At 39.1% G+C, this 14,444-nt stretch overlaps 1 protein-coding gene across 1 annotated transcript in view; it reads right to left on the bottom strand.

Annotated features, from left to right (window-relative positions):
* The window catches only part of KCNU1 (potassium calcium-activated channel subfamily U member 1), a 170,009-nt gene that overhangs the window by 135,255 nt on the left and 20,310 nt on the right, over positions 1–14,444 (bottom strand). Inside the window, exons 3-9 of the mRNA XM_033230778.1 lie at positions 13,458–13,519; positions 12,260–12,350; positions 11,148–11,259; positions 10,112–10,187; positions 8,770–8,845; positions 3,242–3,412; positions 1,585–1,676 (exon numbers count right to left, since the gene is read on the bottom strand). Of these exons, the coding sequence (XP_033086669.1) occupies positions 1,585–1,676; positions 3,242–3,412; positions 8,770–8,845; positions 10,112–10,187; positions 11,148–11,259; positions 12,260–12,350; positions 13,458–13,519 (680 nt within the window). The remainder of the gene's footprint in view (positions 1–1,584; positions 1,677–3,241; positions 3,413–8,769; positions 8,846–10,111; positions 10,188–11,147; positions 11,260–12,259; positions 12,351–13,457; positions 13,520–14,444) is intronic.

The following is a 14,444-nucleotide window of genomic DNA, read 5'->3' as shown; positions in this document are numbered from 1 at the left end:
GGTTTTTGTTGTTGTTGTTGTTTGTTTTTTCTTGAGGAGCAGAAAAGTTCATCAATTTTTCCAGAGCCAAATATCATGGCTGAGAAAGCACCACATTCCAGATTGTTTCAGCTTATCTTCCACATTTACAAATATCTAGGAGTTACAAAAACATGAGCCCAGTGGAGGGACATCGAAGACAGGTGCAGAACTCTACGCACATAGTTTTTGTCGTGAAAAATTTTCTTAGGTTTAATGCATTTAAAGGAACTATTTTCCTCCTACTACTCATTGAAGAAAACTGAAAACATAATTTTAACCTAAGTTAACGTTAACATTCCCAGACCTATTGACTGATTTTGTATGTGCCCCAAAGGCTTTTCCTGAGACAAATGAGGCCCGATTTTGGCTTATCTAGTTAAATTCATTGCTTCTCACTATTTATTTTTTGTTCATTTCATCATATTTTTCCTTTCCTCTTCATAGTCCTAGGTCAATTATAGTTTTCATCCAACTGTATTAAGAGACTGCTTTGGGGGAGTCTACCTCCATTATGCGTCTTTCATTACAGTAGACAGGGACTAAGATTTTAAAAGGATCACATCTAATTTAAGATCTCCATTTCAGGCCGGGCGCAGTGGCTCACGCCTGTAATCCCTGCACTTTGGGAGGCAGAGGCGGGCGGATCATGAGGTCAGGAGATGGAGACCATCCTGGCTAACACGATGAAACTCCGTCTCTACTAAAAATGCAAAAATTAGCTGGGCGTGGTGGCAGGCGCCTGTAGTCCCAGCCACTCGGGAGGCTGAGAGAGGAGAATGGCATGAAGCCGGGAGGTGGAGTTTGCAGTGAGCCGAGATCGCGCCACTGCACTCCGGCCTGGGAGACTCTTGTCTCAAAAAAAAAAAAAAAAAAAAAAAAAAAAAATCTCCATTTCATTCTTTTTGTCTTAGATAGGAAAAAAACCTAATGGAAGCTAAGGTAACATGAATCCAAGAAGAAATAATATAAAAACAACTCCACTCCATTTTCCTCCTGGGAACACATGGCTGTGGCATGAAAAAAAAATCAGTTATCTAGGAGGCGCTACAGAAGACAGGGTAGAAACTTCTCACGCGGGCAAATCCTCATCCATAAATGAGCCCCAGATGGCTTAGGGGAGCTTTGGCTAAGACAACTGAATTAAACTAATTATTTTAAATTGGAATCATGGCTTTAATCTTATCCATTATATAAAATTAGCCATAAGTTACCCATACAAGGAAAATGAGTAAGACAATTGATAATGACAATAGGAGAAGTTAGTGAAAAGGAATGTACAAATAGTGCCATAATCAATAATATTTATTGACAGTGAATTATAACATTATCTGTCATTTTAGTTGATTTAGTATTCTTATGGGCATCTATGTAGCAGTTTGTGTCAAGTAGCAAATATCATTTTCTTATGGTATTTAGTTTAGCACAATCCTTTTTAGTGAATGCAAGATGTTGCTGATATATTCATCTTGGGTTCTACAGCTAAGGCAGACAATAGATGTCTAGAATGAGATATGTGGCTAACAGAATTTCTTGAACTGTAGAAATACTTAAAACACTACTTACTTCTTTCCTTTGAGTGCTTCATAGGAACTGGTGTATTTCCTCTTGTTAGCAAACAGTTCCACCATTTCAGGTATATAGTTTGCAAACAATATCTAAAATTGATCAGCAAATAAAATCTTAGTTCTAATTATGTTGATGAATACTCCAAAAATTTCAAGATTAGAAAGGAAAAGGAGGGTATGTAAAACTTTGTCATCTAAGAGTACATGATGGCATGTTAAAAGAGACCCTGTTTTGCTTCCTTATTTCAGCCTTTGAATTTTGTTAAAATTTAACATAAGGCTTTTCTGTATTCAAAATGATGAAAACAAAGGAAAGCAGCAAGGTGACTTCCCCACATGTCTTATCCTTTCATCACTTTTGTTTTTGTTTTTGTTTTTGAGACAGAGTCTCTTGTCTGTCTCCCGGGCTGGAGTGCAGTGGCGAGATCTCAGCTCGTTGCAACCTACACCTCCCAGGTTCAAGCGATTCTCCTGCCTCAGCCTCCCAAGTGGCTGGGGCTACAGGTGCTTGCCACCAGGCCTGACTGATTTTTGTATTTTTGGTAGAGATGGGGTGCCTCCATGTTGGCCAGGCTGGTCTGGAACAGGTCTCGAACTCCTGACCTCAGGTAATCCGCCTGTCTTGGACTCACAAAATGCTGGGATTACAGGCCTGAGCCACCGTGCCCGGCCCTCCTTTTAATTAATTAACTTTTTTTTTTTTGAGATGGAGTCTCGCTCTGTTGCCCAGGCTGGAGTGCAGGGGCGCGATCTCGGCTCACTGCAAGCTCCGCCTCCCAGGTTCACGCCATTCTCCTGCCTCAGCCTCAGTAGCTGGGACTACAGGCGCCCGCCACCATGCCCGGCTAATTTTTTATATTTTTAGTAGAGACGGGGTTTCACTGTGTTATCCAAGATGGTCTCGATCTCCTGACCTCGTGATCCGCCCGCCTTGGCCTCCCATAGTGCTGGGATTACAGGCGTGAGCCACCGCGCCCGGCCGCCCTCCTTTTATCACTTAAAACTTCCGTTCTCACTCTGACTTTATTCTATTTGGGGCTTGGAAAAATGGAAGCATATGGGACAGAGGAGGGTTAAGAGACAATGACTGAAAAAAAGGGATGTGAGACCGTGGATGCGTAGGTACCAAATAAAGTGGAGTGGAGAACTCTGTTGTGGAATTTAAGGAATTGAAATGAAAGTCACTAAAAGAAAAGAAGGCTTTTGCCTTTGCTACACTCGTAAGCCAGGCACAGATGTTCACATCTCTAAAGTTAAATGCTGTTTTAGTGAAAGGTTACTCATTCGAGCTGGGAGGAATGGAATTTTCTTCAGATCAAATCTCAAATAGCCTTCCTCTAGAAGAAAGACTTTAGTTTGATGGGTAAACTATGAAGGAAGATAGGTTTGCTCAAATCAATGTAAAGCTTAATCAGGAAAGTCTGCTTCTTTTGTCTACCATCCTTCATCCCTGGAAATCGAGCAATTTTATCCCGAGCTCCAGGGAATGCAGTTTGGAAAATACGGGATCTGTGCATGTTTTCATTTCCCCTTGACACGTGCCCCAAGTAATGCAACGTTCACTCTTAAACCTATATTGCTTCATTGATTACCATTAACCAAATATTTTCTGGTTTATGTAGCTATATTCAAAATATATTAAAAATACTCTTCACCAAACTCCCCAGTGTGAAGAATATGATGAACGTCCGTCCTAAGGATGTCTTGGCTACCACATCTCCAAAGCCAACAGTTGACGTTGTTGCCATGACCAGGTAAACTGACTCAAAATATGATATATTCTGTGAATTTCTACCTTTGAGCCAGGGATCACCAGAATTTTCCACCTGTCCAAAGAGAGAAGACTCAGGAAACGTCTCTGAATAGAATCCAAGAGAAGAATTTTAAAGAATAGGCAAAACACGAGATTAATTGCACTTCACTCAATCCAAATGAAATACCAAATGGCTTTCAGGTTGCTATGAAGAGTTTACATAAATGAAAGAGTTTGTAAATCACGGATAGTGAGTGTAAAGTCTTGGTTTCCTTAATTGTGATCATTGCCAAAATCTGAGGGGGCTTGTAGCTGCAGCACAGCATTTGAAAAGCTCCACGGGGCACAGATGCCTCTGTGCTCTCTTTTCAAGTAGGTGCAAGCATTGCATCCTGGAGCCAGGGGACTCCAAAGGCTCTCAGACTGAGCAATTATAACATATTCTCACTTTTTAACCAGATTAGGATTATCATTAAAGAAAGAAGCACTTAAATGAGCACTTCATTTCACTAAGCTTAAGCATATAGAATGCTAGTGTCTATGGAAAAACAAACCAATTTTCCAAGTTGTTTACCTCTTTGCACAATGGTCTTTTTGTTGATTAAAAAAAAAAAAAATCTTCAAAAATATTTTCTTCTGATTTTTTCTTTGAGTCTTCACCTTTCAAGAAAACTAAATTTATCAGATTTTTTTATATTAGATAAATGAAGTAACTTAGACATTTATATCATATATAAATTTATTATAAATGTGTAAAATATGTAACATTATATACAACATACATTTATACATGTATAATTTATAATAAAATTTTTTTTTGTTTTTTCTTTTTTCCTCCTCACCTCACATATTTTCTAGATGTTTCCATTTCTATTTAGCACAAAAGATGATAAAATCTTAGAGATGTCTAACTGGGGGAAGTGGTCTTTTCGTTTTGTTTTTAAGAACTAGGATGGAAATTAGAAACCATGCAGTTTGCTCAGATATTTGTTCCCTTTTTAAAAGTGATGTGCCAAGTGCTGATCCTTTCTTAAATTTAATGAATAGGTTAAGAGTGTGGACCCCTATAATACTCCACTCCAAAGAAAGAATGGGATTATATGTCTGTTCTTAAGTCTTATGGCTGATAGTGGATACTGTTGCAAAGTCACTGACTTCTGGAGTCTTCACTATTTTCCAAGACGTACATTACAAGAAAACCAAATTTAAGTCACACAGATTTAAATCATTCATATTTATTGGCACAGTTCCCTTTAAGCTAAAATCCCATAGTGTCTCTTACAACTCGTAGTACAGGGATTCAATATTATCCCTGCACAATATGTACAAAGTAAAACTAAATTTATTTTAATCTGGAAATATCCTTTACAATTTTTTAAAGAAGGCTTTAAAATTTAACTCATTGTCCTTGGGAATAATAATTTGGTGTTTCAAATCCCTTTCCACTTCCTCAGTATCTCTTTAGTTTATGGAAGAAGGGAGCTGGCAGCCTTCTGTGGGTCTACTTATTCACATTGTTCTTCCTCTTAACCATGTTAGTATTGACTCATCAGTCCAAGGTGGGAAATACAGTTAAGGTAAAGTATTACAGACTAATGTTAACAGACTGAATCATTATCTACTTTAACTGCATATTTCAAAACTGAATTCTTATTATTTTAAACTTTGTTTCAACTTTAGATGAGATACACTAGGAAGACGAATATGAGGACATTCTCTCATCTTCTCTTACCTGCCCATCAACATTTATATTAGCTATATTACTTTTACTTTGTGCATCTACATTCTATTCTGTAGTGATAATTACCTTGGTTATGTCTTAGCTCTATTTTATATCCATTCAGTAATCACTACCACTACTTTTTTGTTTTGTTTTTGAGAGAAGTCTTGCTCTGTCACTCAGGCTGGAGTGCAGTGGCATGATCTCGGCTCACTGCAACCTCCACTTCCTGGGCTCAAGCAATTCTCTTGCCTCAGCCTCCCAAGTAGCTAGGATTACAGGTGCCTGCCACCACACCTGACTAATTTATCTATTTTTAGTAGAGACAGGGTTTCCCCATGTTGGCCAGGCTGGTCTCGAACTCCCGACCTCAGGTGATCCGCCCCTCCTTGGCCTCCCAAAGCGCTGGGATTACAGGCATGAGCCAAGGGGCCTGACCAAAATATCATGTCTTTTTTTGTTGTTGTTTGTTTGTTTTTTGAGATGGATTCTCAGTCTGTCACCCAGGCTGGAGTGCAGTGGCATGATCTCAGCTCACTGCAACCGCCATCTCTCAGATTCAAATGATTCTCCTGCCTCAGTCTCTCAAGTAGCTGAGATTACAGTTGCATGCCACCATGCACAGCTAATTTTTTTGTATTTTTAGTAGAGATGAGGCTTCATTAGCCAGGCTGGTCTCGAACTCCTGCCTCCCAGTGATGCACCTGTCTCAGCCTCCCAAGTAGCTGGGATTATAGGCACCTGCCATCATACTCAATTAATTTTTGTATTTTTAGTAGAGACGAGGTTTCACCATGTTGGCCAAGCTGGTCTCGAACCCCTGACCTCCAATGATATGCCTGCCCTGGCCTCTCAAAGTGCTGAGACTAAAAGCGTGAGCCACCGTGCCCAGCCACTATCACTACTTCTTACCATGGCTTCCCCATTCTTGAATTCTCTTTTCATTAATCTCCTATGTGGCTGAATTTTATCATTAAGCTATTAATACAGATTCAAAAGAAGCTCACTGGTGCATTACCCCTTGCATGCTTAAAATGACAAGACAGGTTACACTTCCTTTTATGCAAACTTTATAGACACTGCTGTATCATCTTCTGGTATTGATCTATATTGCCAAGAAACCTGAAGCTAGTCTCATTGGTTCCCCCCTGTATAAATCTTGTTTTGTTCTGCTTGGATTATCTTTTTATCCCTGAATGTCTGTTAACTGCTCCAATATATGATTATAATTAATATCTTAGAATTGTCTTTCCTGGAATACAGTCTATCCTTTAATCTACAGATTCAACACCTTATTTTAAAACACTTTTCTGGCACCATTTATTATTTTCTGTAATATCCTAATGATATTTACAGTAGGTTGCATCAATATTGTCCCACTTTCACATTTCTTTTTTATAACCATTTGAGTATCTTTGTTATTTTCCATGTCAAGATTTTTGCTCCAGTCCTGTCCATCATGTTTCTGAATGTGATTTTGTCAAATGTATTACATTTTGGTTCCCTCTAATGTGGTTTTTAGCTCTGTAATACTCTTCTTGTTATTTTTCTCTGATGTCTTTTGGTCCACTTTCAATTACTTCTATTGTTTAATAATCCCTCAGTTAAAACTGTATACATATTCTATGAAGGATCATTTTCAGTTTTTCTAAAAAATTTATTTATTTTTTTAAATATAAAGGGCTTTTTTTCTTAACTTTTCCTTTGTTCCCTTGGGCAAATTATCTTAATTGATGCTCTCATAACTGTTCTATTTTGTAACTTCTATTATGCTAATGTTTCTTTCTGCTTTCCAATACACCTTCTTGTTATTTTTAGCAGAATTTAGGCACAGGTGCCATATTGATTCATTTCTAGTTAATATTAATCTTTGAATGATATCATCTTTTAGCTGAAGGATAGTATGAGAATGGGAAGATGGTGTGTTAGGAGAACCATAGCTTTTATTTTGGTTTGCCATTTCAAATATCCCCTCAATAAAATCTGCTATCCTCTTTGCTCTGGGATATAGTTTTTCTAGGTTTTTAATGTTCTAGAAATTGGTATGGCTCAAAGTGGCACCATTTAATTCACATGTCATCTGATTGCTTCTCCTTTTTTCTGTGCTTACTTCCTTGCTGGAGGTCTCCTTTCCTGGGAGACCAGATGTCCAGCAGGGAAACATGCTCACATCCTTAGAAGAGTGGAGCAAAACTACAATGATTCAAATAGGCCTGGCAGAGACTGTGTTAAACCCAAGAGCACCTGCTGTACATAGGGAGAAGATATTCTTTTTTGTTTTGATGGAGTCTCGCTCTGTTGCCAGGCTGGAGTGCAGTGGCACAATCTCGGCTCACTGCAACCTGTGCCTTCTGGGTTCAATCAATTCTCCTGCCTCTACCTCCTGAGTAGCTGGAACTACAGATGCATGCCACCACGCCTGGCTAATTTTTATATTTTTAGTAGAGATGGGGTTTCACCATGTTGGCCAGGATGGTCTCGATCTCTCGACCTTGTGATACGAAGCTATTCTTCAGCTAAAGGTTTGGTGGCCTTGGGAGAGTGGGATTATTAGAACCTTATATTTTCCCGAAGAATTCAGAAATTCTGATTTTTATGTGAGCTCCTCATAAAAGTCAGCAAGTGACAAAAAATAGCAAACAAAAAATTAAAACATAATTAGGTCAAATATAATAATATGCTTGTAGGCCACATTTAGGCTTCGAGCCTCTCATTGAAAGGAAATTAAAAAAAGCTATTAAAGGAAAAAGAAAAAAGCCCTAATGACTTTTCCTTTAGCATCCTGTGGCGGCCACGAGGTTTCTAAAGGGACGCTAATGTCTACTTGTCCCCTGGTGGGCCCAGGACTCGAAGGTTCAATTCTCTAAATCCAGGAATCAGCCTTTACTGCTGAGGAGGACGTAGAGAGCTTCAGATTTCTTGAAGGTTCATATCCTTGTTTGCATTTGACATTTTTCTTGTTGAATTGAACAATGGTAACTTTTTCATGTATTTTTAAATTGTTATTGTTTTACATTAATTTTGAGAGAAGGGCTCAGATAAAAAAGACCTGTTATGAATTCTGTTTTGTTTAGCTCAACGGCTTTTGCAGGCTTTTAACATTTCCCATCAATTTCTGTATTTGCTAATGACTGCTCCTCAACTGTCCTCACAAAGTAAGGTCCAGGAGTTCCTTTCCTATGGTTGAGATCCATTTCCTAGATTTCTCATTATGTGGGATAAGAACCAGCCTTTCCTACAGGCAAAGGAGGCAGCTAGGTATACAGATTGATTTCAGGAGGGAGATCAAAAAAGCCCCCAAACTCCCGTTTGCAACAGTAACTCCTCCCTCATATGTCTCCAGCATTTATAAGTCTGAAATCCTGTAACTGGCTTCACTTCCTTCACTTTTTAATTTTTTTTAATGCTAGAACTCTTATGAAGATACAGCGATACGTTTTACTTATTGCTGATACCTTTGGAGCTTACTGGGTCTTTCCCTAAGAGTAGGTTTTGAAAGTTGGAAGAGCAAACAGAGACACCTTGATTGTAGGATATGCATATTTGTGAGAATATGAGGGTAAAGAAAACCTGAAAATGGGAAGTAGAAAGACACACCTCTAACTGGCTTACAGTGGTGGAGACAGGGGCTCAGCAGGTTCCCTTCCATTTTTCAAAAAACGGATGCTGGTAACAACAGACACCACTAGGAATTGTGATGAGATGCTTACCAGGTGAATGAATCCCGCAGCTGTGAACCAGGTGCTGAGAACTATTGACAATAGTTTGGAAAACTTCACTGAGTTACTAGAGGAAGAAAGACAAAGAGCTGTTGGGTCTAACAGATTCCAGAACAGCATAAACACCTCATCCTCTAAGATGCTGCTACACAAAGTGTGGCTCATGGACCAGAAGGAATGGCGTTACCCGAGAACATATTCGAAATGCAGCATCCCAGTCCCTGCCCTGATTTCTCAATCTGCACTGGTACAAGATTCTCTGCTTGATTCACATACACATTAGAGGTTGAGAAACACAGCTTTGAAACTCGCCCAGTTACATATACTTGTTTGGAAAGTCTGAATTTTGCTGTGATATCCACTAGCCTCATATCACTTTTAAAATATGCTACATGTGGATCATAGAGATTGTTATATTGTCCAACATAGTAATATGCAATGCATTATGCCAGGAATCCAAGGAGTAGAAATCCAGGGAGCAGATTTGCAAAATAAAATTCTGAACAGAACACAAAAATATAAAGTCACTCAGGCTGCTGAACTGATAACAGGGTCTTCAAGTGAAGAAGGATGAGAGGGGCCCTTGTCACCTAAGGAGAGCCCTAGAGTTTAGCTGAGATCTCTCTGGTTTTCAGGCAGGACCACCTGTCACACAGGAGCAGCCTTTCCTCCTCCAGCTTCTCCATAATTCATAAACACATAGAAATGAAATCCACCTGGCCTCTAATATTTGATGCTTCTAGTTTGACTGTCAAGGCATGGAGATTTTGAGTGGGTAACAGACCAAACTGCTCAAAACTTTACAAGTATTGCTGCTCAAAGGCAGTTTGGATTATGTTCTTGTTGTCTGGAAATACTTAGGTGGCTATATTTCTGCAAGCAATAGTTCACTGCTGGCTGCTACTGGGTAACATATGCTTCAAGGAATTGTTTTACACTCTAATGCCTGAAGAATTATTTCTTTTTCTTTACCTAGCCAGGAGAGACATGCGTTGTTAAAGCAAATATATGGAACCAATACCTCTGAATTGTTTTGACTTTTTTTTATTTTTTGGTGGAGGGACCTAGAATTAAAACCCAAATAAACTTATACACCATAGCTTTACAAAACAAAGACTAAACCAGTTATTTAAAACGATTGCAAAGTTTTCAGCTAGTTTAAGATGCAATATAATGGGAGAATGTGAACAAATAATATTTTGGCAGCTGAGAGATTTCATGATCTTTGCACTGAAATTCTGATAAGAAATGCATTGAGTTTAAGGTCCAGTTAATACATTCATTTTCTAATCCAAACTAGTAAGTAAGCAGTACTTCCGTCAGGGCTATTTACCTGGTCTTGATGGCTCGTAGAATTTGCAAGATTCGAGGGAGTTCTAGCAGCCGCAATGCTCTTAGGAACCTTAAACCTACAAACCAGTGGAAAGAAGAAAGCTGCCAAAATCAGAGGGTCACCCCAGAGGGAGCCTGCGTTATAACATCATTGGAATTGCTTACATTCTTTTTCTTGTCGACATGTTCCAATCTGTTCTCATGTTATAGGTGTAACAGCTTAAGCTGTAGTTCAAATACTAGCCCTGACACTGTTGTAACCTAAGGCAATCCCCTCACTGTCTCTAGTTCCTTATCTGTAAGATGGGAATGTAAAATGTAAAATGTTACTATTATAATAGTATCAACCTCACAGAGTTGTAGCATCCCTATCAAGCATGTAGAAGCATGCCTGACATATTATGGGGACTATTCATTTTACTCTATTTAACTCTTCTTTAGAACAGAGAGCAAATTTTCCCTTAACCACTTAAACTCCTGACATTACAGTCTCTGTGATATGCTTCACAATGTTTGTATAATATTTTACTTTAGGTGGCATGATAATGTTAGCAAGGAATGGAATTCATATTTATTTTATGAAACTGATAAAAGCTACATAATGTCCGTGCACTGTCAACACATTCACCTTAAAGACAAAACAATAAAATAAATAATTCTCTAAAATGCCATAGTACATATGGAGGTGATGATTAGCTTTTAAAGACAAAGGGAGGTTTTTCACCTCCCCCAGGTCCTGTGGGATCCCAGCATAAAGGTGTCATGAGGGGAATGAGATGTTGGTACCTTGCCTCTCACAATACAAGTGCAGTCAATTCCATCAACACCTATTGAACACCTACTGTGTGCCTGCTGCATTGCAAAGTGTTAAAGTTAAAAGGTTTCTGCAAGTGTATTGTAAAACCATACTATTAAGGTGAGGGGTTTTTAAAATGACAGTCAGGCATCAAGCAAAAATGAAAAATAGATACTTATAAATGAATGTTGAGTTTTTCTTTTTTCAGAGATATTGCTACCAGTTCCCACAGCACACTTACCTAGCCAATTGCTCTTCAAATAGTAAGAAATAAAGGTTGGTGGGATGGTAAAGATGTCTACAATAGAATTCATCTCCAGCCAGAACTTGATCTTGTCATCAGCTGCCATAAACTATGAAACGGAAACAGAATAACACAAATTCTGTTACCCTCAAGAATTTTGAAGTGAACACAAGAGACAGCATTATTCAGCTACATTTTAATCATCAGCTGAAGCCTTGATCTCCTTCTGTTTTACATATACACGGACACATATATTTATATGCTATGTGGATGCTTTGGGAGGCCAAGACAGGCAGATAGCTTGAGGTCAGGAGTTTGAGACCAGCCTGACCAACATGGTGAAACCTTGTCTCTACTAAAAATACAAAGATTAGCTGGACATGGTTGCAGGCACCTGTAATCCCATCTACCCAGGAGGCTGAAGCAGGAGAACCATTAGAACCTGGGAGGTATAGGTTGCAGTGAGTGAAGAATGTATCATTGCACTCCAGCCTAGATGACAAAGCAAGATCCTGTCTTTAAAAAAAAAAAAAAGATATGTTTTTATATATAGCATGCCTATATATACATACATATATGTGTATATTTTATATACACACATTAGTCTCCCACAAACAAGGAATGAATAAAGAGATTGAAATCTAGATCTAGAAAAGGTCTTAATAAATACCTCTAGAGTGAGAGAAATATTTAACAAATGAGTGTAACAAAATGAAACAGATACAAAGTTATTTTCCACAGTTGTATTGCAGGCATGCCACCAGTGGAGCCAAAGACATCTCCAGAGACTTGCTACTCAAGTTCTGCTAGTTTGACTTTATTAGTAAAGATGGGAAGCCAGTAAGGAGGCCATGGGAACAGGATGATGGCATTTAACATAAGAATCACTTTCATGTTGTGTTGGAACTTTTAACCTGGTTTAGGGTTTCACGTGCGAGACAGAGAGTTTTTAGGGATCAGTATATATTTAGCAAGTTAGAGCACAGATGATCTATCTTTAGAGTTTGAAAACTCAGGCAGATTGTAGGACTAACTGAGACACAGTTAGTTCTCTGCATGTTGTGCCTGTGGTGTTTGGATATTCACTCCCACTTTCAGTAGGTACTTACTCTCAATCCAAAATAGAAACTGAAGAAAGCATTGAAAACCAAATCAATAGGAATGGTTTTGTCTTCGTATGATGAACAGCTTCTAACAGGGCTGGGAAATAAAGAAGGACAGTTTGTGAAGATGAACATTTTAAAAGTGGTATCTATATAAGACCAACTAAAGGGAAAGAATAGGAAAATTTTTCTTTATTCACCATGAATCCAGACACTTAAGTTCAGATCTCAAGGAAATTACCTTTTCTCTTGGGAGTAGAGGAATGCATGAACAAAACCAGTGGACTGCCCATGGCACTGGAAATTACAGGAAAATTACCCGCAATTTCTTTCCTAGGATGTATTGGTTCTATTTCCATTTTAACAATGGGGATTCAGAGCCAGAGAGATGATGGAGCTCTTCCTGGTTTGCAAGATCATCTATCTAGTCAGTGTATTTCAATTTTATTATCTTCTGACACAGAGATACTCTAGGTCAAATGGATTGATTTGAACCAATTTCAAAGAAAATCTCCTAAAAGATCTCTTAGGAATTTATAATGCAAAGACAACCAGTTTCCCTAGGTTCTCTAAAGTTGCCTGGCTTTCTGCGGCCCTGCAATCCCAATTCCATTTTAGCTAGAAATCCAATATAATTCCCAGGTGATTGACATGAAATTCAGAGTAGAATGGGCTTTGTCCAAAATAGCTGCCCTAACCCTGAGAAATAAGAAGAGGATGCTTTCAGAGGACAGCAGGCAACAATTCGCTTCTTTGTCACAGGTGAGGGCTGGCATTTTCCTTTCTCAATACCATCCGAAGTTGCCTGAAACCTATGAGAAACCCTGAAACTACAACAGAGTTTCTGCTCCAATACCCAAGGAAACCAAAGACATACAAAATCTTCATGAGTGGCCTAAGTGAGGGAAAGAAAGCTGAAGGCTGGCATCCCAGAGACTCCAGAGTAAACCTGGGGTGGGGGTTGCAGACCACCCTGACCCCTAGCAGTGGAAGGTGGCAGGATACAAGGAAACTCTTGTATATTTTGCAGAGCTGGGCTTAGTGCTTACTGGGAGAGGCCAAACGCATCATTTTTTATGAGCTTGTGTGTGTCTGTGCATGTGTGTGTGAAAGTATATTAAGCATTATTCCTGAGGAGAAAATTCCAAATTAGCCGAGCAATGTACTGATATAGCAGACAAGCATGACTGGGCATTGTACTCACTCAGCAGAATTGATGAAATAGATAATAAGAGATCCAATGCTTAGTACAAAGACAAGGATCACCTGAAAATGAAAAACAGGGACAAATGTCTAAATCCACTTCATTTGCATTAAATAACATCGACAAAAGCTTGTTTTCTCTTTTTACCGTGCCTGTGTACGTACAGCCATTTATTCACATATTCACTTATATTAGTTCATTCATTCATTCATTCATTCATTTATTGATTCAAGAAAACTTTTTTTTTTTTGAGACGGAGTCTGGCTGTATCGCCCAGTTTGGAGTGCAGTGGCGCGATCTCGGCTCACTGCAACCTCCGCCTCCTGGACTCAGGGCATTCTCCTGCCTCAGCCTCCCGAGCAGCTGGGACTACAGGCGCCTGCCACCACACCCGGCTAGTTTTTTTTGTATTTTTAGTAGAGACGGGGTTTCACCGTGTTTGCCAGGATGGTCTCAATTTCCTGACCTAGTGATCTGCCTGCCTCAGCCTCCCAAAGTGTTAGGATTACAGGCTTGAGCTACCGCGCCCGGCTGATTCAAGAAAACTTGATTGGACCTTTCCTGACTATTAAAAAAATGAATATGCACCCATTTTACTTACCTAATTTTCACTTGCATACACTTCAGAATACACAGTTTGTCCTTCCTGCACTTCTAGAGCCTTTTAATCTTTGATCTCAAGAGGCCCTATTATGTGATCACTTGTTCACTCATGAAACATCTATTAAATGCTTAATAGGCATTATGCAACTTATCACATGCTAGAAAAGAAGGGGTTATGGGAAATAGACCCTGGATTTGAATTGTTGGTTATACTATAGAAAAAATTACAGACATGTGTTCCCTAAAGGATAGCCAGAATTTTTGCAGTAGGGAAAATGCTGCAAGTGAGAAAAAGGTGGTTTTTTCCCATGCCAGTGCCTCGGTAAAACAGGGATAACTCGGGGAATGCAATTAGAAACTGTCCATTCAAAGCCCTGGGGGTGT

The sequence above is a fragment of the Trachypithecus francoisi genome, unplaced genomic scaffold (genome assembly GCF_009764315.1).
Source record: "Trachypithecus francoisi isolate TF-2019V2 unplaced genomic scaffold, Tfra_2.0 Contig01440, whole genome shotgun sequence".
NCBI lineage: Eukaryota > Metazoa > Chordata > Mammalia > Primates > Cercopithecidae > Trachypithecus > Trachypithecus francoisi.
The sequence above is the reverse complement of the archived record's forward strand: the minus strand, read 5'-3'. Positions and strand labels throughout refer to the sequence as shown.